Source organism: Ailuropoda melanoleuca, chromosome 11 (genome assembly GCF_002007445.2).
Source record: "Ailuropoda melanoleuca isolate Jingjing chromosome 11, ASM200744v2, whole genome shotgun sequence".
Taxonomy (NCBI): Eukaryota; Metazoa; Chordata; class Mammalia; order Carnivora; family Ursidae; genus Ailuropoda; species Ailuropoda melanoleuca.
Genome location: NC_048228.1, coordinates 25,776,317 through 25,801,755, shown reverse-complemented (window position 1 = coordinate 25,801,755; position 25,439 = coordinate 25,776,317). Strand labels below are relative to the sequence as shown.

At 38.7% G+C, this 25,439-nt stretch overlaps 1 protein-coding gene across 4 annotated transcripts in view; it reads left to right on the top strand.

Annotated features, from left to right (window-relative positions):
* Positions 1–25,439, top strand: part of ARHGEF38 (Rho guanine nucleotide exchange factor 38) — a 124,682-nt gene that overhangs the window by 18,208 nt on the left and 81,035 nt on the right. For all 4 annotated transcript variants that reach the window (XM_034671418.1, XM_034671417.1, XM_034671419.1 and 1 more), the window contains exon 2: positions 15,327–15,511. In XM_034671418.1, coding sequence (XP_034527309.1) covers positions 15,327–15,511 — 185 coding nt within the window. The remainder of the gene's footprint in view (positions 1–15,326; positions 15,512–25,439) is intronic.

Sequence of the window (25,439 nt, the reverse complement as noted above, 5' to 3'; positions counted from 1 at the left end):
GGCTATATCCCCACCTCATTTGAATTCAGCCTAGGTAATGAGAGGGCACGTTTGGTCTGGTCCTGAACTGTGTCGAAATCCTTGCCATATCGTGCTTTTTCCCAGAGCAGGTCCAGAGCAAAGGAAGGGAATTTCCTGATGGATGTTTAATCTCCCCTCCCACCTCTGGAACATTTCCAAGAGGGAAAAAAAAAAAAAAAGAGGAAAAGCAGGTGCAGCCATTCAGAACCAGATATAGAAAAATGACAAGTAAACCATGGTCATAAAAATAATGACTGGCGTTTTTTGAGAGGTTTCAGTGTGTCAGACACTGAGTTAAGCAATTTGGATGCCTTATCTCAATTCTCACAACTGCCCAGCAGTGAGCAGTGGTTAAAATGCAGGTTTAGGAGCCAGACTGGCTCAGGTTTGAAGCCACTTACTGTGGTGTGAGCTTGGGCGTTTACCTCTGTGTGTTTCAGCTTCCTCACGTGTAAATAAGAGGAAGGGAACTGAAAAATCTACCTTGTAGTGTTTCTGTGAGGGTTGAAGAGCTAATACAAGACAAGCTCAATATTTAGTACAAAGTGAGTACTCAAAAAAATGTTAGCCCATATTACCATTACCATACCATCACTATTGCAGATGAAGCAATTTTGTGAGGCCCACTGACTTGGCCAAGGTCACTCAAGCTGGTGGCTGGCAGGGTCAGTACTGAACTGTATGTCTGCCCGTCCAGCACCATTCCACCACACATCACGCAACGCACCTTGATCGCAACATAAGCGGTCAGGTGGTAGAGGACGGGGAGCCCAGGCTTCAGCGCTAAGCACATTTGGTTCAAACCCCAGCACTTCCGCCTACTCTGTGAGTCACTGGATGAATTTCACTTACATTTGCCCTGTTCAATTTACCCATTTTTAAAATTAGAGTAGGGTCCCATTTTTAGTGTTGCAATGAAGATTAGAGATAATATATATTTTGATAAATGGGTACATAATAGGTACTTGATAATAGTTGCTTTTATTATAGGCTATCACAATATATTATAACCAGTATAACTGCAGTAATAGTGTATAATGCTGTAAGGTCAAAAATAATTTTTAAGAATATATACTTCTGTAAACAAAATGTGGTATGTACATTAATGGAACATTTTTCAGCCTTAAAAAGGAAGAAAATTCTGACGTGCTACAACACGGAGGAACCTTGAAAACATTACGCTAAGTGCAATAACCCACTTACATGAGGCACAGAGAGTAGCCAAATTCATAGAGGCAAAAAGGAGAGCAGTGGTCTCCAGAGGCTGGAGGGAGGAGGAAATGGGGAGTTGGTGTTTAATGAGTGTGCAGTTTGGGAAGATGAGAAAGTTCTGGAGGTGGGTGACAGTGATGGTTGCACAACAACGTGAATGGACATAATGCTGCCGAACCAGACTCTTCAAAATGGTTAAGATGGTAGATTTTGTGTTGTGTACATGCTACCAAAATTAAAAAAATAGGAGACAAAAACATGTCCTTCTGCAAGAGGAAAACATTATCATTAAAATCATTAAGAGAAAAAAACAGAGTCTTAAGAGAGCTGCTGCTTCTCAGGTCATATTTTTGATGTTTTATGTTAATTCCACCAAGAAGTCACTTTAGTCTTTATGTTTTATAAGAGTGAGAAGGGATGCGTGACTATTTTTATCCACAACGTATGTTCCTATCTGAATTGGCAGGTGAGTATTAATCAATGTAGATATTCTAACAATACTGTCAGAGGAGAAATAATATTGTTGTGACACCAAGAGAACATTTTTATTATACACATTACCTTGAAATAACATTTTTGCCAGGAAATTTGATGCAGCGTACATGTGATGCCTGAGCGCAGCAGCCCAGCTAGAGTACATTCGTCATGTGTGCCTGCGAGATACAAGGATATAATTAACTAGGAAGGTCATTCCATCACCAGGATCATATTTGGAACAAACATGTATTCAGTTATCCTATTTACTCTATTTATACTTCAACTCCTCATTTTTATAAGCTTTCCTTTCTATGTGATTTTTAAAACTCCCATAAGGCCTTTTTTTTTTTTTAAAGAAAGTCTTTTTTTTTTTTTTTGAGTTGCCCTGCATTCCAAACCCAAATCAAAACCATTGTGAATTTTGAAATATGACTTGCTTCTGACATCGAAACTTTTTTCCTTTCTTTTTTTCTCAATTACTATAATAAATATTAGATTTGGGGGGAAATTTTTGATATACTCAGAAGGCCTCCCATATGTCTGTCTGTTCCATCTGCATGCGCTTTACTCTTTCGTTACATTCATACTTAACTGAAGTTCTGTTTTATTCTTGCGTTTGTTCTGTCTCAGTAAAATACCGGCTCTGGTTACTCACCTTTGTCTCCCAGCCTGGAGTTACATCAGACCCTCTTGGGGAGGAATAGCGGGTGTCTGGTCTTTGTTCTAAGCCCCTCCAAGCCCTTGGTTTTTCTCTAGGCCCAATAGTGAATATTTGCCTGTCTCTGCTCCTTCCAGAGAGCTCTCAGCTGAGATTTCTTTTTTTTTTTAATTTTTTATTATGTTATGTTAGTCACCACACAGTACATCCTTAGTTTTTGATGTAGTGTCCGTGATTCATTGTTTGTGGGTAACACCCAGTGCTCCATGCAATACATGCCCTCCTTACTACCCATCACCGGCCTATCCCATTCCTCCATCCCCCTCCCCTCTGTAGCCCTCAGTTTGTTTCCCAGAGTCCAAACTCTCTCGTGGTTCATTCCCCTCTGTTTACCCCCTCTTCATTCTTCCCTTCCTTCTCCTACAGATCTCCCTGCTATTTATGTTCCATAAATGAAACCGTATGATAGTTGTCTTTCTCTGCTTGACTTTTTCACTTAGCATAATCTCCCCTCCAGTCCCATCCATGCTGATGCAAATGTTGGGTAATCGTTCTTTCTGATGGTTGAGTAATATTCCATTCTATATATGGACCACATCCTCTTTAACCATTCATCTGTTGAAGGACATCTCGGCTGCTTCCAGTTTTTAGCTGAGATTTCTAAACTTCCAAGCAGGATCTTTTTATATGCTGAATGTTTTCATCAGGAGTTTGGAGAGAGGAGGTCTCTACAACGGCTTCTTTCGTATCTTGTCTTCTACTCTCCTGAGATGTTTGGTTCCTATTTTTATTTAACTGGAATTCTTACTGAGGTACCATTTTCGGAGTGATGACAAGCGTGGCTACTTTCCAAGTTCTCCTTTACTTGAAATCAGTGGTCTTTTGTCCTAAAATAGAAATAACGAGGGGGCCAAGATCAAAGTCTTTTTCTCTCAGAACTCTTTACACATTATTGCAACGTCTTCCAGCATCTTATGGTTCACATAAGAGATTTAATTCAAGTCCTCATCTCTTCCTAATGTTGTCATCCAAGAAGCATGTAAGAGGTTCTTTTTATCCTTGCAGTTTAGAAATCTCTCCGGAGTATGTTTAGGTATGTTCCTGTTTATATGTTTCCCTTTTGATGTGAAAAGCAATTTAATATCTTAGGACTAGAAAATTTTGTCAGTTTCAAGGGTTACACTTTTATATTTGCTTATTTCTCTCCACCAGTTTAGGGGTCCTTCTTAAATTAATCTTCCATATGATGCCTATTCCCCTCTTCATTTCCAACCTATTCTTTTCTGCATTTCAAGCTTTCATTTGGGACCCTTTGTTCTCTGAGCAAGATACATCTTTTAGAATTATTTTTAACGAGGATATTTTGGTGGCAAACTAAGATCTTGTTTTCCTGAAATATGTTTATTTTACCATCATTTTTGAGAAACGTTTGCTAAGCATACAGTTCCAGGCTGTCGTTTCTCTCAGTCCTTTGAAGGTAGTATTCGACTGTCCTCTTGCTCTGTCATTGCTGTTGTGAAGGCCGCCATGAGTCTAACCGTTATCCCTCTTTAGGTAATGTGTCCTTTTTTACTGCCTGTTCTTAAGATCTTCTATTCATTCTCATTGCACTGAAGTTTCAAACACTATGTGTAGGTATAATTTTCTGATTTGATCTATCTTATTTGGAATTCATTGTAATTTCTGATTCCGAGAATCAATGTCTTTTAAAAATTCTGGAAAGTCCTTAGCAATTGGTGCTTCAATTATTGCCTCTCCCTTGCACTCTCCATTCTACTCTGTGAAACTCCAATTAAGCGTTTGTTAGACGCTCCCGTTCAACTCACAGCGTCCCCTCTGCTGTGCTACATACTGTACATCATGTCACCTCTCTCTGTTACATTCTCTATAACATCTTTGGCTTGATTCATTAGTTCTGTTTTGTATAATTTAATATTTTACCCTTTCATTGAGGTTTTTATTCCACTGAGTTTTAAAACTTTCATTATGAATTTTATTTTTCATAATTACATTTCACTCTTTTAAAATCTACTTGCTTATTTTTTTTGAAATTTTTTTTTAATTATTATGTCAGTCCCCATGCAGTACTGCGTTAGTTTTTGTTGTAGTGTTTTGTGCTCCATTGTTTCTGTATAATACCCAGTGCTCATTGCAATGAGTACTTGGTCATTTTTATAGCTTTCCCTGTTTTTTGCTTATAATTTCAAACCACTTTTTGTTTCTTTAGACCTATTAAAAATGCTTTTTAAAAATGCATCTCTAATAACGCCAATATCTTAAGCTTTGTGGGTATAACTGCTATTTTCTCCCCCTGTATCTGACTCATGGTATCTTGTTTCTTTGTGTGTTTTAGGATTTTTTTCCTTGTGATCTCATATTCCTTGCAAAATATCTGTGGGAATTATGTGAGACCTGAGTTGAAGTTTATTCAGTTTCATTGTTTTGTTCTTAATTTTCTTTCTTGTATTTTCTTTTGATTTACTAAATTCTCCTTCCAAGTTCTTTTTTTTTTTTTTTAAGATTTTATTAATTTATTTGACACAGAGAGAGACAGCCAGCGAGAGAGGGAACACAAGCAGGGGGAGTGGGAGAGGAAGAAGCAGGCTCATAGCGGAGGAGCCTGATGTGGGGCTCGATCCCAGAACGCCGGGATCACGCCCTGAGCCGATGGCAGACGCTTAACGACTGTGCCCCCCAGGCGCCCCCCTTTTAAGTTCTTATTTAGATTCTTAAATCATTCATTTGCAGTCTTGCTCCTTTTCTTATACACGAATTTAAGGCTACACGTTTTCTCTAAGCAATGATTTAGCTACATTACACATGCATATAATATTTTTCTTGTCTTTTGAAATAAATATCTTCTATTTATTTTCATGATTTCTTCTATGGCCCATCAGTTACTTAGGAGCTTTTTATTTAATTCCAAAACAAATAGGACTTAATTTTTTTTGGTTATTTATTTCTAACGTAATTGCTTTATTGTGGTCGTGGTTCTTAAGTACTGAGTCTTTGAAATGTATGGCCTAGCATATGGTATATTCTCATAAAGTTTGTGTATGTCCTTAAAAAGAATGTGTACCCCTGAAACAAATAATACATTATATGTTAATTAATTGAGCTTAAGTTAAAAAAAAGGAATGTGAAATCTCTAATTATTGAGCACACATTTTTTTCTACCCTAACTGGCCTGTTACTGAAATGTGTTTATGGAGCCATTACTACAGGCGATCTGTCAAACTCTTTGTGCAACTCTTTTACTTCATGCATCACGTTTCGAAACCGTGTTATTCAGTACACACAAAATTAAAATGTTCATGTCAGGAAGATACAATCAGGAAGAACAATTCATCATTATATAGTGCTCACTTTCATTTTTGCCTTCAAGTTTATTTTGTCAGATATACAAAGAGCTTCACCATCTTTCTTTCAATTACTATGGGTTTGTAACTTTTTTTACTTTTAACTTTCAAACTCTGTGTTTATTTTCTCTCTCTTGTAAACAACACATAGCTGCATGTTTTTTTTTTTTTTAAACCCAATTTGTTATTCTGGTTGTTTGATTCACTACGATTACTCATATATTTGGCTCTACTATCTTGTATTTGTTCCTTTCTTTCTGTTTTCTCTTTTCTTCTTTTGAATTGCTTTTTTTTCTCATTACATTTTTACATCTATGGGCTTTGAAAATTTATGTGCTGTTTCCGTGATTTTAATGGATGGTCTTAAAATTTTAACATGCATGCTTAATTGAAAGCATCTACATTTTGTCAATACTTTTATCTGTTTTGCAACACTAGGAAGACATTTAAATGTTTAAAATACTTACTAAGCACCACCGTCTCTGCCAAGCTGCCCACCCCTCCAATTTGCTTACTTCCTCTCCCTCTACCACCCAACCCACCTGTCCAGCCTACTTCAGCCACACTGGCCTCCTTCCTGATCCTTGAACAGGCCATACACACCCTCATTTGAAAATTCCCCACCGGTTGGTTGCTCTGCTGAAAACTACATACCCAAGATAACTGCATGACTGTCTCTCACCTTTTAAACCTGCTTCACTTGAGACCTTCCCCCACTATCTTATTTAAAATTGCATACCTTTGGGTTTCTGGGTGGCTCAGCCAGTTAAGTGTCTGCCATCAGCCAAGGTCATGATCTCAGAGTCTTGGGATCGAGCCCCACATCAGGCTGCCTGCCTAGTGGGAAGTCTGCTTCTCCCTCTCCCTCTGCCCCTCCACCCTGCTCGTGCTCTCTCTCTCAAATAAATAAATAAATAAATAAATAAATAAAATCTTTAAAGGAATAAAAAATGAAATAAAATTGCACCCCTTTTTAGCACTTCTTAGCAGCCCTTGTTGCCTTGCTTTTCTCCATACCACTTACCACCTTTTACTACGCTAAATAAATTCGTATACTAAACAATGAGAATTTAAGCTCCATGAGGAAAGGGATTTGTTTTTTAATGTTTTTTAAACTGCTGTATCCCAGCCCCTAGGACACTTTGAGGCTCATAATAGGCTCTTAATTATTATTAAACATTCAGTGAATCCAAACCCCAAATTCAGATGAAAGCCGACCAGTGTCCCCAGGTTAGTGGGGAATCCTGCCCATCTTGCTTTTTTTTTTTTTTTTCCTATCACCACCAGAACCATGACTGAGACAGATGATTTCTATTGAGGTCTCACCCTTTGAGGATTATTTGTACTAGTTCACCTTTTCCTGAGTGTGTCTCTTTTCTGCTCCTGACTATACGCTGTTTCTCCAATCAGGCTCCGTGCTGTTCAGAGACGTTGCCCAGATCCCAGTTCCACATGTCCTGCCTCCTCATCACTGACATACAAGTTATCTTCCTAGTCCACCAGCATCTGTAGATGCCTCCAGGTGGTCTGGTGGTTTTAGCCTTGCTGAACCCCCAGGACTATGCTTAAAGTTTGCTCCTGTCCTCAGAAGATTTCTTACACATTTTTGAAGGCTTATCCGTTATTTTTAAATGAATTTAAATTTAATTTTTAAACGAATTTTTAAACTTAATTTTAAATGAATTCTTAAGTGTTTCATCTGGCATTTTTCAAAGTCTATGAATCTCCATCAGGCAAGCTGGGATTGCCTTTTTGTGGTCTGTGAAATGGCATAGCCTGCCTTTCTTCCATAGTCTTCTATTTCTTCTCTTCATTGGCTTATTTTTAATGTTTATGTCATTGAAAACTTTTGTCCAACCCTACACCCACCTTCCAAGTGTGATTTTTCTGGCCCATACTGGAAACCAAAACACTGAACAAAGGCTAAAAAGTAGATTGAAGGAAAACATCCAACAGACAATCCTGTGTTTGCTTCGTTAGCAAAAGCTTAAGCAGTCAGCAAGAGCAGCAGCTATTTTTCCTGCCATGGAAAATTTTGAACCTACTGCCTTAACCCTGTGGGTTCAGTTACATTTGCAGAACATCCTGAAAAAGCTGCAGCAGGAGATGGCAAGGTGAAAACAGCAACTTGCTGAGCTTCCTGGCGCAAGTTGAAAAAAGGAGCTCTGCTTGCTGGTAACCACAAGGTGAGGACAGCTCAACAGAACCAAGCTAAGCCTGCTGTTCGGGGAGACAGTGCTTTGGGAGATATCCTCAGTGCTCTCCTTGCTTGCTGCAAGTAGAAAACTCTCCCTTCTTGAAAGCAACCTTGGTCAGGTCTTATGAGTTAAGCTCACCAAGTGACGAACTCCTTGTGTTGGGTTACAGAGCACAGGCAATCTTGAACTGGTAGTTTGGGAAGATTTGCTGAGGAACACTAAAAGGTGGAAGGGGTCTTACAAGCATGTAGTTCAATGTTCTTAAAAAGGGCAGTCTAAACCCAGGGAACATGATCTTTTAGGGATTAGCATATGTGGGGATATTAGTTTCCTGTTGTCGCCATAACAAATCACCACGAATTTAATGGCTTAAAATGACACAAATGTATTATCTCACAGTTTCCTTCAGTCAAAAGTCCAGAGTGGCCGAGTTGAAAGTGACTTAGAGTCTCACAGGCTGAGATCAAGGTGTGGGTAGAGTTGCACTCCTTTCTAGAGGTTTGAGGGGAAAATCCATCCCTCCCTCTTTCAGATTGTTGGTACCTATTTCTTTGCTGGCTATCAGCCAAAAGTTGTTCTCAGCTTCTAAAGGCCACCTGTATTCCTCGGCTCTTAGGGCCCCTCCTCCATCTTCAAAACTAGCAATGGTGGGTCAAGTCCCTTTCACTTTCACTTCTCTTGTGTTCTTTTCTGCTTTACTCTTCTGCTTTTAATAAATAAGGTGGTTGGATTGGGTCCACACAGATAATGCAAGATATCTTTCCATCTCAGGTTCTGTAAACTTAATCACATCCACAAAGTCCCCTTTACCATGAAAGGTAACCTGTCATTTACAGGTTCTGAGGATTAGAATGTGGACCTCCCTTGGGGGACCATTACCCTGTCTACTACAATGGGCAAGAATCCAGATTATAGAAACCAGGAGAAAGCATATCAATACCAGAAGGGTAAGTCAGGTCCGCTAATATCCAGCGATGTTTTCCAAAGCCCAGAGGTCTCTCCAAGCAGAAGTACAACAGGAGATTAGCAAGATCCAGAGAGAATGGCAGGGAGATTAGCAGTCAGACGAATGGCTGGGACTCAAGTGGGCAGGATTTGGTGTTAGTAGAATGCCCTTAGCTTAACGGCCATTAGTAGCCTCTCAGGTACCACCCTCAACTTTATATGGGCTGGTGTGCTTTCCTTCTCTGGAATGGCAAAGAACTCTGTGAAAGAGGAAGGCCTGGGGCACCAGTTTCATCACCTGCTAAAGCTATCTCTTGGGCTTCACTTTGAGGATGGAAGTAGTTGGCATTTTCAATGCACCTGGCACTCTCAGTCTATTTAGATTATAGACCACCAGCAGAATATCTTCTTTAGGGTTTTTGTTTTCTTCTATCTCTCCTTATAGATTGACTAGCTGTGGTCTGAGTTCATATCTCATTTGTACAATTATGCCAAAAGTAGCAAGAAATAATCAGTACATGCCAACATATTATTTTTTTCTACTTTTTCCTCTAATTACATGCCTTGGTATGCAGGGAGATAGATTTACCAAATATTTTGTGGTTGAATAGTGATGATTACCCACTCTCCAGACGGCAAAATGTCTTCCTAATATCCTTCCTCCCCTATTAGGCCGGTTTTGTATTTTAGGTTATGTTACTTACAGCACTCATATTTCCAGATAAGAAATCCCTATCAGATAGGAAGGCAACTTCCTAAAAGCAATAGAAAAATGTGCCTTAGCACATAGAAATTTATGTACCACAGGCAAAAAGCCTAGGAGTAGGAAGACTCTTCATATCTTTCTACACCATCATCCATTGTGCATAGGTCTTAACCCCCGTGGCGATCATGCCATGGTCCCCTACTGCACCTTCGGGACTCACATCCACATCCCAGACAGGAAAAAGAAGGCAAGAACCATGAGGTGTACAGGATGAAAGGAAAGGTATCCCAGCCAACTTTTCCTTGTCCCCAGTTCTAAGAACCCCTCTCAGAGATTTCTGCTTACATCTCATCGGCCATAAGTAGACCATAAATTGAAAAAGAATCTAACAAGTAAGCATTTTTATCTATTCAGGGTTCAATTGATGAAAGACAAATAGGAGATTAGCTATGGGGCAGGAAAATGGAAGTGCCTGACAAGTATTCTGCTATTATAAAGACTAAAGATGTGTGTGTGTGTGTGTATATATAAAAGATAGCCACTAAAAACTGTTACAGTTGAAAAGGCAATTTGCCAAAGAATATGCATATGAGTCTAATAGTACAAAACAAATACCGAAAAAAGCAAAACTATCTGGTGTATGTATGTTTGTATGTACATGGAAATATTTGAGGAAAGTTATACCCTAAACAGGAATATAGCTAATAATACAGTGAAAATTATATTACAGATAATAAATAGGGATTACGTTTAATAATTATAGCAAACATATACACAATATCTACTACATTAAATATTGCCAGGCACTGTTGTATTGAGCAAACATTAATTCATTTTTATCTTCACAATCACTTTATATGGTTTTATTAATGTTACCCTTAATTTACAGGTAAGGAAGTTGACAGAAAAAGAGTTAAATAACTTGTCCAAGGGGCGCCTGGGTGGCACAGCGGTTAAGCGTCTGCCTTCGGCTCAGGGCGTGATCCCGGTGTTGTGGGATCGAGCCCCACATCAGGCTCTTCTGCTATAAGCCTGCTTCTTCCTCTCCCACTCCCCCTGCTTGTGTTCCCTCTCTCGCTGGCTGTCTCTATCTCTGTCAAATAAATAAATAAAATCTTTAAAAAAAAAAGTAACTTGTCCAAGGCCACAGATCTAATAAATATTAGAGGTGCAGTTTATACCCAGAAAGTCTAGTCCATAGTCTGGGCACTTAATCCCTACAATATGTATTATTTTATCATACAAAGAAATAAACCAATTACCTGTCTTTAAAATCCATCCCAAAGGGGCATCTGGGTGGCTCAATCAGTTAAGCGTCTGCCTTTGGCTCAGGTCATGATCTCAGGGTCCTGGGATCGAGCCCCACATTGGGCTCTATGCTCAGTGGGGAATCTGCTTCTCCCTCTGCCTCTTTCTCTGCCCCTCCCCCGGCTCATACTCTCTTTCTCTCAAATAAATAAATACAACCTTTACAAAATTAAAAAAATAAAATCCTCCCTAAAGCAGCAGTGACAGTAGCAACAGCAACAAAGCAGAAAGGGCGTACATGAACTACGCAAAACTTGGGCTATCACGGCAGATTGTCTTCACACCTCCCCAACTATGTTCCTACCTTTGGGTTCCTTTTCATCTCCCTAAAAACCAAGGTTCTCCCCATACATACACCCAAACCAGGGAAGTTGCTCAGGATTCCAAACCCCAGTTTGATTCTCACTGTGCCCCAAGAACAGCACCCTTATTTTTTCTCTACTTCCTCTCTTGTCTCAACATGGCTGTCCCCATACCTCAGAATCGTGCCTTTTACTTGGCAAGTTGATAAGTACAAGATAATGGGATAGTTGTTTGCCCAAGGTGGTGGAAAAGTCTGAGAGTGTAGAGAAATGAAACCTAGCATTCCCACATCTATAGAAATAACTAATACTTAGGTTGTTTTGAAGAGCCCAAGGAGCTATGATGGTTTTCATTCCTGTTCTACAGATGAGGAAGCTGAGCCTTCATGAGAATAGCTAACTTGTCCGCTATATTCTTGTTGCTAAGAGTGGCAGAGCCGATACGAAGTCTGATTATTCTTTCCCCAAACTGCAGCCACCTCCTTTTTATATAAACTTCCTCTGTCAGGAATTTCCACATATGTTACCAATGAAATCTATGGCTAGAATAGTGACAATTGATGACCACTGCCAGAAAAATGAAGCTTGAGGGTGAAAGAAATAGAGGATAGGAAAGGCATGCCATTTACGTGCAACCGTTTGCATGCACAGCGGCGTATTTTTTTTTTTTTTAGATTTTATTTATTTATTTGAGAGAGAGAGCGTGAGCAGGGGTTGGGAAGGGAAGCTCCCCACTGAGCAGGGAGCCTGACGTGGGGCTTGATCTCAGGACCCCAGGATCATGACCTGAGCCAAAGGCAGATGCTTAACTGACTGAGCCACCCAGGCGCCCCCTCAGTGGCATATTTTGATTAAAACCATCTAAATAGCCTTTGGGCCTGTCTCACTTTAATTCTGACATAGTCTCGTAGTTTTTGCTAACTGCTAGAAAATATTCATTTCTAAAGCTTTATGTTTCCTTCTTTCCTAATTACTTAGCTCCTCTGTTGCTGTACCTAGAAAGAAAAGGTTATTATAGCTGACTGCTGATTTGGGTGATCTACGTTGGTAATAGTCATGTGTTACAAATAGTTTTATAAAACATAGTGTAACTAAAAGATGCAAGTTTTAAAGGTAGAGAAGTATCTTATAAAAATAAAACTTGTGCCTACAGTGCATTGTGGAGAGTTTGTTGGTTTAAGAAAGGCAAATATAGAAAGCGTTTAGAGATCGGACCATGAAATGATGCAAGCCAGGCCTTTGTTTCTGCAATAAACTTGAGTCGAAAGGGCAAACAAAGGTATCTCATAAGGTTGCTCAACTTCAAATTCTCTGAGAAGATTTTTATACCTGAAGGGGGAAGTTTCTGAGGATGAGTATCTTGACTGACACTTCATTTCCACCACTGTGGCCCCCTAACTTGTTCTGAACAAGTTGTGAAGCCACATTAGAAAATCTAAGCAGTTTTTTAATTGATAAAATCTGATGTTGGCCATTTAAAGTGCAGTTAACTGGAAAATCTATTAAATAGGTTGAATTGATATAAAATTGAGTCCTGGAATTCAGAACTAAAAGGAAGCTGGGAATGTATTTTAGGGATATTTCTTTGCCAATGCTTAGGAAAGACTCCTTTCTCCTTGCTAGGCCCCCCAAATCATTGATAGATTATTTTATAAGGCACAAAATGTTTAAAACTTGGAAAAGCAGATATCAGTCAAAATAGTTTCTCAACAGGGTCCCTTTTATTTTCAAGGTGTTAGGTAATAGCTGGATACTATCCGAACTGGTTGGATAGCTCTCTACTAGTGAGGTTTCTTTCTATGAGCTAATTCATATATCCCAGGAGAAAAGAACCCCCATCGCTGCCCCCTCTGCCCTGTCAAGGAGGCTCACAAAGGTCAAGTTGTGTATACAACCTTCTCACTACATCTCTCCTCCTCAGCGACCTGCCTTCCTCTTTTAGATCCAAAATAATTCATAGGAAAGATGCCTTACTATAACTTTTCCTTTCAAATTTGGGATGCTAAGAGTTAAAATATTAACAAGCCTCCAAAAAATTCTCATAACATAACTCAAGGTATGAAAGCTTCAGACCACCTCATGCATTCCTTCTCTCTCCATGTAGATTTTCTCTTCTTATAGGACTTATGTAAATTATTTCTTTGGCACCAAATGTCCCAACCTTGTAAAACTCTGTGCTCTCAGATGCCATTTGTCAAACACATCTTCTTTCCTGCTGAAGGAAGAATAATTACTGGGCAAACGGTCTGTAAGCACATTCACCTGCAAGTCAGGATTGCTTAAAGACCCATCTAGGGCACCTTCCAAACTAACACTGGAAATACCTTCACAGCATCCTCCATACATGTTTGATTATGGAGCCTCTGCCTGAGCTCCTGAGATGAGTGGGCCAGGGAGAGAGAAGGGCTCATGACTTCTGAAGTGTCTCTCCACACTCTAGGAGCAGTCTCTTCACGTTGAGTCATGACGTTGAACCCTCTTCTATAATGATTCTCCAGTTGTCGTAGCCTTGTTTCTGGAGTCAGCCAAGAGAATATACTCCCTTTACTTCCATTTCCATACATGTGACCTGTGGACTTTTTTTTCCCCCATACAGACTCTTTATAAGCCCTTTTATAAAGCTCTCCATTGTCAGGAGGTTGTGTCAGCACTGACGATATCTCACGTATCAGTTACTAGAATCACATTAGCTTTAGAGGAAATAAAATTACTTCTGCGACGGGAGACACTAAGATGACTATGAAGTTTGTGATGACTTCAAGCTTGAAGCAAATTCATTTAAACGCACACACGGACACTGCCCTACTATCTATCACTGCTCTGATTTCATCTGAGACCTAGTCTGTGGCTTCCAAAATTTTACATTGCTGTGGGAAGCTCATGCTTGAAGACATTTAGCTTTTTCACATTATGCTTTACATAAAACCCTGGCTGTATGTGAGGCTTCCCATTTATCTCAAAATCTCCTCAGCACTGTGATTTTTTTAAATTGAAAATTTCCATTTGGCAGTTCAAGAATTTTGAAATAACAAGATATGCGTGATATTGAAGATGGGCCATGAAAAATCCTAGTTGACGTGTATCCTAGTTGACACTTCCTCACTCCTCATGGATTCGGATCGTGAGCTGAAATAAAAATCCCACACGTGCAATTTTTTTCCATTTCAATGAAGCTTGCATATTACTGAGAATGAGGGGCAATTATTTTTTTTAATTTAAATTCAATTAGTCAACATATAGTACATCATTAGTTTCAGGTGTAGTGTTCAATAATTCATCAGTTGTGTATGACAGCCAATACTCATTACATCACATGCCCTCCTTAATGCTCATCACCCAGTTACCCCATCCCCCACCCACCTCCCCTCCAGCAACCCTCAGTTTGTTTCCTACAATTAAGAGTCTCTCATGGTTTTACTCCGTCTCTGATGACTTCCCGTTCAGTTTTCCCTCCCTTCCCCTATGATCCTCTGTGCTGTTTCTGATGTTCCACATATGAGTGAAGAGGGGCAATTGTTTTTAATAATAGGGGCAAAATGGGAAGGCCTTCCACTTACTAATTAAAAATCATCCCTTGATTTAAAAGCAAATTTATCCAGAAGTTCTGAACTGATTTTAATACATTTTATCTCCAGCCTGAAGAACAGCTTTATAGCTTAATATAGTAACAATGGGATAGTTTAAAGACAAGCCACGACAATCAAGTGTCATTCAACTGACTTGCCAGGAGTATCTATTCTCACGTCCCTTGTAGTTTCATAGGATTCCAACCTTAGGGCAAACTACTACACATTTCTTCCTAAGAACATACCCTGAAGGGGCACCTGGGTGGCACAGTTGTTAAGCGTCTGCCTTCGGCTCAGGGCATGATCCCAGCGTTCTGGGATCGAGCACCACATCAGGCTCTTCCGCTGGGAGCCTGCTTCTTCCTCTCCCACTCCCCCTGCTTGTGTTCCCTCTCTCGCTGGCTATTTCTCTCTCTCTGTCAAATAAATAAAATCTTAAAAAAAAAAAAAGAACATACTCTGAAGACTCTGTATGCTTTTTCCTTGCTAATAGCAATCCGACAGTGTTTGTAACGATGGAACAAGAAACCGCAACAGAATGTCTCACTTGTACATACCTGTTTTTATTTAACAGAAAAGATGACTCCACAGGCCGGGGGTTCTGCCACTGAGACCCTAACTCAGGAAGAGCATCAGATGCAGAGAATGATGGCAAAGCGTTCGAAAATCATCAAGGAGCTGATACAGACAGAAAAAGATTACCTCAATGACCTCGAGCTGTGCATTAGGGAAGTGGTTCAGCCCTTGAGAAATAAACAGGTAAATGCAACTCGGAGGGTCCTTGCCCTAAATAAGATCACCAACACCATGAAATCAAATCATCCAAGTAGTGGTATCTGCCACAGTGAGGGTGGAGGGATGGGACCTTCTCCTTGAGTCCCGGGTTCGGGGTGATGGAAGTAGCATCAGATTCGTATTTCCTGTGTCAGCAGAGGGACACCCAGAGTCCCTCCAATAGGCCAAGAAAACTGTATTCCAGAATATGGGGAAAAGGAAGTTCACAGTTTCTGCCACTTTGAAATTTCTTCTATGTGTTCTTTCCTGGATTCTTATGGAACTGTGAGCAACTGGTTTTCAGCAGTTTAGGAACAAAGCACTTAATTTATTCAAAGATGATCAAGGACTTGGAAGAAAAAATATGTGTTTCCCCCCTTATATTGAGAGCTCAATTAAACTTAAGATTATTTAGCCAAGTAAAATTGAACATAGAAATTAACCTGAACGTAAGGTAACACTTGAAGTGTTCATAAGTTAATCATTCTCCTCCTTTTTAATCAAGGCTTTTTCAGAGAATTTCTTGACGAATTCGAGTACAGGTACAAGGATATTTGATTCATATGTATGTGCATGTATTAAGTACCTGATATTGTAACTGGCACTGTTCCCAGCTCTGGGGTTACATTTCAGTACAAAACAAAGTCCTGCCCTTATTGGGTTTACTTTTTCATGGGAGAGAGGAAGAGTCAGAAGATAATAAATCAGCAAACAAATATAAATTAAAACATATTAGATGATGGCAAGTATAGCTGAGAAAACCAAAGTGGGGACGAGGGATGGAGCATGGACACAGAGGGGTGATGTTTCTATTTCAAATACGGTAGTAAATGCAGACTCTTCCAATGGGGGCTATTACAGCCAAGAACTGAAAGGGGTAAAAGGTGTTCCAGGCTGAGGGGAGAACAAGAGCAATTACCCTGAAGAGTGATAACCTATTCACTAGTGTGGTAAACAGACCTCATACGCAATTGAAACAATATACAAAAGCATAAACTAGAAAGTAAAGATGATCAGAATTCCACTGCTTAAAGATAATCACCATTCAGGGGCGCCTGGGTGGCACAGCGGTTAAGCGTCTGCCTTCAGCTCAGGGCGTGATCCCGGCGTTGTGGGATCGAGCCCCACATCAGGCTCCTCTGCTATGAGCCTGCTTCTTCCTCTCCCACTCCCCCTGCTTGTGTTCCCTCTCCTCGCTGGCTGTCTCTATCTCTGTCAAATAAATAAATGAAATCTTTAAAAAAAAAAAAAAAGATAATCACCATTCAGATTTTTGGGAAATGTCCTTTCAGGCATCGACTGGGACATTTACATACACACACATGTGCACAAACCCATATATATTTTGAACATATATTTTTACATAAATGTAATCAAAACTACACATTGCTATTTTATAACATACTCATTTCATTCAGCAATCTATTGGATGTTTCTTTTTGTGACTACTGATACTTATGAACGTTTTTCTACTGTTACTGATGCTGAGACATTCTTATTGTTTTGGGTATTGTCACCTCATCTCCTTAGAATAAATCCCTTAGAAGTGGAATTGCTAGATCAAAGGGCATACATCTTAGGGATTTTGATATAAATGCCAGCTGACAACCAAAAAGTCGATACCATTCTAATTTTCATTCTCATTAACAGTGATTGAGAAGTCAAAATACCTTTTTATACATTCATTAGCCATTTCTATTCTCTTCAATCCCTATTCATATTCATGTCTCTTGCCCTTTTTAAAAAATGTGGTTTGTCTTTTTCTTACTGTTTAACAAAACCTCTTTATATATTAGGGATATTCTTTTTTCATCCCACATGTTACAAGTAATTTTCTCAGTTTATCTTTTGCCTTCTAGTAAGATAAAAATAGAGAGGGAGACAAACCATAAGAGACTCTTAACTACAGGGAACAAACTGAGGGTTGCTGGAGGGGAAGTGGATGGGGGAAGGGGGTAACTGGGTGATGGGCATTAAGGAGGGCACGTGATGTGATGAGCACTACGTGTTATATGCAACTGATGACTCACTAAACTCTACTAGTAATACACTATATGTTAACCAAACTGAAACTAGTAATAGACTATATGTTAACCAAACTGAAACTAGTAATACACTATATGCTAACCAAACTGAAACTAGTAATACACTATATGCTAACCAAACTGAAACTAGTAATACACTATATGCTAACCAAATTGAATTTAAATAAAAAATTTTAAAAAATAATGTTGTTTAAGGTTAAAAAGTTAAACCTTTTTAAGATTTATTCATTTGATTTTGCCATGTTTAAGTGATCAAATATATTTATCTTTATGGATTCTGAATTTGGCATCTTACGCATACCCCATGACTATAAAAAAATATTGTCAGTCAGTTGTCCCAACTTCAATCATTACATCTCTCCCCCAGGACTTACACTATCCAGAAGAAGAGTTTATGTTAACACAAGACTCCTCTAAGAAGTACTAGAAAAAACATCTGGCCTACAAATTAGGGAAAACCAGTGTAGATCAAGGTGACCTTGGATATAAAAGTTGGATTTGGTTTTGGTTTAAGACAATGTATAAAGAAAAGTGGCAAAGCAGACTTGGAATTTTTCCTTCATAGGAGGTCACTTTTAGTTTTACTCCCTCATGACTTTCAATACGCACTTACTATTGGTCAGGTCCTGTTCCAGAGGCTTCACTGGTATTCTTATTCAATCTTTTCACAGTTCTCAAGTTGGAAGGTAACTGGCCAGTTTCTGAATCTGGAAATTTCTTATTCATCCTGTAAGATTAGGAATAACATTAATGGTCATGATAGAAAGTTGCTCTCTGTATTGCTAAATATATAAAAATATTTTTGGGGTTTTTCATTTAATATAAACTAGTTGTGTCTGATGTAACCCTGTTCTGGTGGATATTGATGGTTATTAATAAAATGTTTATTTACATACTTATGAAAATATTAATTTTAATGCACATAGCATCAGACTCCAGACTCAACCACGACCTACCCTCCTTTATGGTGAGGTTTTACCAGTGACTACTATTTTCTGAAAAATTTAGAACCTAGCCTACTGCTCCATACCTTCTCCCTCTCTCCAGGTCTGACATCAATGTCAGGTGATTTCAATAATCACATACTCTACTAGTAATACACTATATGTTAACCAAACCTCCAGACCTCCAGACCTCTCCACCAGTTCCCTGACTTGCTCGAATCCTGACATCTTTCCTTCAACCCCATCGCAACCCCTCACTCCAGGCACCATCCCCTAGAGCTGTCATTCTGTTTCTTCACCCCCCTCAAAATCAGAATTTCAGACTTTTTAAAAAAAAATTTTATTATGTTATGTTATTCACCTTACAGTACATCATTAGTTTTTGATGTAGTGTTCCCTGATTCACTGTTTGCGCATAACACCCAGTGCTCCATGCAATACGTGCCCTCCTTAATACCCATCACTGGGCTAGCCCATCCCCCACCCCCCTCCCCTCTGAAGTCCTCAGTTTGTTTCCCAGAGTCCATAGTCTCTAACCCCCATGTCCTGTCTTCTAGCCCACTCCCACTGGTTCCCTCTCCCTGACAAGTTTTGGATGCCATCAGGGCTAGGGTCCTTTCTCATCATTTCATTGAGAAAACAGACACAATAAGAAGATGCACTCTCCCAACACCACACCTACCAGACTACCTGCACCTCCACCCACGTAGCCTGGCTAACGGTCTGCTTCTAATTAAGGGCAACTTCTCTGCTAATGCCGTGGATTCTGTCCCCTCAGGTTTCTTCAAGGATTTCATTCCTGCCAGTGTCCTTTCTTCCTCCTGTATATTGATTTTACCCTCCTTATTGGGTCAATCTCATCACCATTACTTGTTATCTTAAAAAAGCAAAAACTCTCTTGACTCTAAAAGAATTGTCTGTATTCTCTTTCCCTGCTTAAGTTGGATGTGAAATATTTAATATATATAAAACCATATGTAACTAAGACATTTCAAAATAAGCACAATTTATCAAAAGTCTGTCCTTGTGATGAGTTAATGATCAATATTAAAAAAGACAGTATGGGGCACCTGGGTGGCTCAGTCAGTTAAGCACCTGACTCTTGATTTCAGCTCAGGTCATGATCTCAGTGTTGTGAGATGGAGCCCTGTGTTGGCTCCGTGCTGGGCGTGGAACCTGCTTAAGATTCTCTCTCTCCCTCTCCCTCTGCCCCTCCCCCACATCATGCACACTTTCTAAAGAGCACATTTTTGTACCAAATGGAATAAGAAGTTTATTTAGTACGCAAATGTTCTCAATTTTAAACCATCTACCACATCGGTGAGTTAAACTGGCCCCACCAATATACATGTCATGGCCGCCCTATGATCTCATATACGCACTCTGATTGGTGTTTGTGTTTTTGCTTTCGTTGTTTTGCTTACTTTTTGCTTCCTATGTAACTCTTTTGAGCGATTCTCAGAATTGGTGTTTCAGACTGTGTAAAGTAAAACATTTCTTCCATGGTGACATGTAGTTTGTCTGGCATGTTTAACTTTTATTCTCAATACTTGGAATTACCGCTCTCACACTTGTAACTCCTATTTCCCTTGTTATTCTATTCAGATGGCCTATAGCTTGTTGACTTTTCACATCTGGCACTTCTCAGTGCTCTCTGGCTGCCTCCTTGTGGAATTTGGTTTCAGTCTAGTGGTCTACTTGTCCTCTCCACTCATATTGAAATAGTAGTTATTCAGAGGTTTCTCAGAGCTCTCCTATCCAATCCACCTTTCCCTCACTTTTTAATACTTCTGACCTGACTAAGTAAATAGATGCTCAGGAATCCAGATGAAACATTTATGAGCGCTGAGGTAGTTAATTTATGCCATGAGTTTATTAACCTTACCACCTTTTCAATGTTCATTAGCTCCTTCTTGTCCTTACTTCCCTTCTGTTTAAATGCCACGGTCTCTGCACACAAGCCACCTGTCATCAGTTAGTGTCAAAAATATAAATTAACACACACAGTGTTTATGTAACCATGGGAACAATCTGCAAAGCATGCTTAGCTAAACCTGAGGCAACGTAAGTAAATACTGTACATGTACAAGTTCGTCTGAAGGGACTTCGGGAAGTCATCTGTCCCACGTCTTTTCTCTTGTTGAGAAGACCATCTTTGCCTCCATTGCTGAAGAGACTATCTTTGCTCTATTGTACTGCCTGCAAGCCTTCTCTCGACACTTCTGATTCGTGTCTTTTCAGTCCCAGAAGAAACAAGGTAGTGTCTGGAAGTTAAAATTGGAAGGAGGAAGTCGAAAACTAAGAAAAGCACTAGGCTATCCGAGTGAGCTTGCATGAATGAATCAGGGGACTAGTGAGTGTCTAGACCAGGCCCTCGAGTTGGCAACTATTCTGTGACAATCACGGTTACAAATCTTAGTCGTAATTTCAAGGCTTTTCTATAAACAAAACTTCACCTAAGTGAGATCTGGATCAAACTCAGCAGTTCCATCTTCCTTAATAGCACCATTGTGAGAGGTTTTGCAAAGAAGGCAAAAATTACCGACAACACTCAGTGTTGAAACATTTAGTGGGAAAACAGGTTCTAGTTATTTATTATCCAAACATGGCAATAGGCGGGATTGTACATTTTTGGCAGTAAGTCAAAATAAATCAAAGCCAGAGCAAACTAATCTAACAATGGAAAAGAGTTTTGTGCGTAAGGAAGGGACAAAAAGTGACTGAAAAGAGTAGTTGGAGGAATCTAAACATGTGTTTTTATTTTTCTTTGTTTTTAATTATTTCTTTAATTTTAAAAATTTACATAATACACAGGTACCAAAAATCTCAAGACATGATAGTATCTTATAGTTACTCAATTTCCTTCTCTAGAAGGAGACCATTACTAGCTTCTTTTTACCCTTCCAAGGATATTCTATTCATATAAGTGTATATGTTTGAATGCACATTTAGATTTTTATTTATATGATATTCTATTTATTTTGGATTTTCTCATATAATCTAATTGTGTGAATTATGAAATTTTGCATTTTCAGAAAAAAAGGGCAAAAATAATCTATAATTTTGTGTTGATAAGAGTTCAATTGGGATTTTCTGTTAAAATATGGGTACCCTGTATAGCAGTAATTTTTTTCATAGCAGTAATTTTGAAAAGAATTTTTATTAGGCAGAATATATAGAAAAAATAATCACCCATAGCTCTATCACTTAGAAGTGAGTACTGTAAATATGCTTATTTATTGACTAAGCATATACAGACATACCCAAATATTTTGTGAAATTGGAATTATACCCTATATGCCATTATGGAATTGCTTCTCCCTGAAAAATATATTGACATGTTTTCTTTTTAACCACAGATAACAAATATTAATTTAAAAGGAAATGTTTTCTTTTATTTATTGGGAGACCACAAATTTGAGGAAAACAGTATCAATGCTCTGTGCATGCAGAACCCTCCATTGGAAAATGGCCGCAGCAGTGTTATCGTGCAGGTCCAGGTTAGCAGGGGGTGTTTAGTGTCGTGACGGCAGGGACTACACCATGTCCACCAATTGTTCTGTAGGATACATGTGACACAGCATGCTGTGCTAACACACTACTGTACTTCTCTCCCAGGGTCCGAAGAGGAGGAGGCAAGTCCTAATATAGGGAATCATGAAAGACGGGGAATTAGAACTTGCCCTTTCTTTCCTCAAAGGGGCAGGAAAGGGAAAGGATCACAGAACCCAGGGCATTCAGCTTCCTGCTCTGCCTCCCACCCGAGTGAAGTTGCTATAGTTTAAACTATGGGATCAGCCCTATTACAGAAGCTTATGTAAGAGGAAGGCTTGCCAAGCTCCCAGAGCACAATGTAGATAAAAGCATCTCAGAAAGAAGACTAGGAGGAGGGGCATAAATGCACTATAACAACGAAAATACTGTTCGAATATTGTAATATTGGCCATGGCCCAATTTATGTCCTATGAATTGAAGCTACAGTCACTACATTTTAGTTTGGTAAATGATTTTTATATCGCTTTGGAGTTTGCTGTGATTTTAATGGTGCCCTCCTTACCAGAGTGAACCCATTGCTGTTCTATATAAAGGGGATTGTAGTTTTCAGCACCTGTTCTGAAAATCACCTAGTCTTCCATCTCCTGCTCTCTTTGGAGGTTTCTAGTTGGACGTCCCTGGTGCCTGTCTTGACAGCTATAGACAGCTGGTTTTTGTAGGGACAAGTTTTCACTTCATTTGGCTAAAAACCAAGGGGCACAATTCCTGCATTATATGAGAAGAATTTATTTAGTTTTATAAAAACTTACCAAACTATCTTCCAAAATGACTGCTTCATTTTGCATTCCTACCAGCAATGAACAGGGTTCCTGTTGCTTTACACCTTCTGCATTTGGTGTTGTTGAGTGGGCTGGATTTTGGCCATTCAAATACATATGTAGTGATATCTCATGGTTGTTTTAATTTGCATTTTTCTGATGACATGATGTGGAACATCATTTCATATGCTTATTTGCTATCTCTATATCCTTTATGTTGAGGTATCCATTAAGTTCTTTGGCCCATTTTAAAATTAGGTTGTTTCTTTTCTTATTGTTGAGTTTTGAGGGTTCTTTTTATGATTTGAATAACTGTCCTTTATCAGATATGTCTTTTGTAAATAATTCCTCCCCCTCTGAGGCCTGTCTGCTCATTCTCTTGATGTTGTCCTTCAGAGAACAGAATTATTTAAACTTAATAAAGTCCAACGTATCAATTCTTTCTTTCATGGATTATGCTTTTGGTGGTGTGTCTAAAAAGTCATCACCGTACTCTAAGTCATCTAGGTCTTCTTTTATTTTATCTTCTAGGTATTTTTATAGTTGTGCATTTTACATTTAGGTCTGTGATCCACTCTAAGTTAGTTTTGGTGAAGGGCATAAGGTCTGCATTTAGATCTGTTTTTTTTTTTTACATGTAGATGTCCAGTTGTTCCAGCATCATTTTTTAAGATTACCTTTACTCCTTGGTCAAATAGTAGTTGACTACATTTATATGGGTGTATTTCTGAGCTCTCTTTTCTGTTCCACTGATCTATTTGCCTTTTGTTTTGCCAACACTACACTGCCCTGATTACTGCAGATTAATAGTAAGTCTTGAAGTCAGGTACTTTCAGTCTTCCAACTTTGTTCTTCTCTTTCAGAATTGAGTTGGCTATTCTGGGTCTTTTGCTTCTCCATAAAAACTTTAGAATTAGTTTGTCAATATCCACAAAACAACTTGCTGGGATTTTGATTAGGATTGCATTTAATCTATAGATCAAGCTGGTAAGATCTGACACCTTGACAATATGAGTCTTCCTACACATAAACTTGAAATATCTCTCCATTTATTTAGTTCTTTAATTTTGTTCATCAGAGTTTTATAGTTCCCTTGTATATGTCCTGTACATATTTTGATATATTTATATCTAAGTATTTCAATTTTTGGAGTGCTAATGTAAATGGTATTGTGTTTTTAACTTCAAATTCCACTTGTTCATTGCTAGTATACAAAAAAGATATTGACTTTTGCATATTAACCATATATTCTGTAAACTTGTTGAAATCATTTGTAAATTCCAGGAGGGTTTTTTTGTGGGTTCTTTTGTATTTTCTACAATCATGTCGTCTGTGAGCAAAGACACTTTTATGTCTTCCTGCTCAATCTGTATACTTTTTAATTTATTTCTTGTCATACTGCATTAGCTAGAACTTCCACTACAGTGTTGAAAAGGAGTGGTAAGAGGAGACATCCTTGCCTTGTACCTGATCTTCCTAAGAATGCTCCAAGTTTCTCATCATTAAGTGTGATATTAGCTGCAGGGTTTTTGTTGAAGTTCTTTATCAAGTTGAGGAAATTCTTCTCTATTCCTAGTTATTGAGAGTTATTATCATAAATGGATATTGGGTTTTGTCAAATGCTTTTTCTATATCATGTAATTTTTCTTTTTTAATTTGTTGATGTGGTGGATAACATTAACTGATTTTTGAACGTTGAACCAGCCTTGTATATCTGGAAAAAATCCCAATCATGATGTATAATTCTTTATATACATTGTTGGATTCAATTTGTTAATATTTTGTGGAGGATTTTTATATCTATATTCATGAGAGATATTGGTCCACAGTTTTCTTTTCCTGTATTATCATTGTCTGGTTTGGGTATTAGGTTAATTCTGGCCTCATATAATCACCCAGCTACTCTTCATGTCTCTGTTAACTTCCAAAATTTTCAGATTGTATTCTGGGCCTCAAAAATATATCACCTTGGCACACTGACCATAAATTTCTTAAAGTCAACTACTTTCTAAAACTCTGTTTCCTTCATAAAAATTGCCCTGAACTAAGTGGATTCAAGATGCTAATTTCTCGGGGCTCCTGGGTGGCACAGCGGTTAAGCGTCTGCCTTCGGCTCAGGGCGTGATCCCGGCGTTATGGGATCGAGCCCCACATCAGGCTCTTCTGCTGTGAGCCTGCTTCTTCCTCTCCCACTCCCCCTGCTTGTGCTCCCTCTCTCACTGGCTATCTCTATGTCCGTCGAATAAATAAATAAAATCTTAAAAAAAAAAAAAAGATGCTAATTTCTCATAGACATGTCTCATTTATGCAAATAGCCACAAAAATCCATTCATAGTATGTTCTACCATATCACATCAAAATCCAATGCACATGTGCTATACTTTTGCAAGATATTACAATTGGGGTAACTTGGCAAAGGGGACACAGATCCCTATTATTTTTTAATGCATATAAGTCTACAATCATATTTAAAAATTAAAAGTTTAATTAAAAATAAAATGTCCTTTCTCTCTCTTCCTTTCTCTCTTTAAACACACGATCCTTTTAAATAAATGTGTAAAATTATACATGTAAGAACAAAATCTTTTCCTCTGACTCTTTACCTTGATTT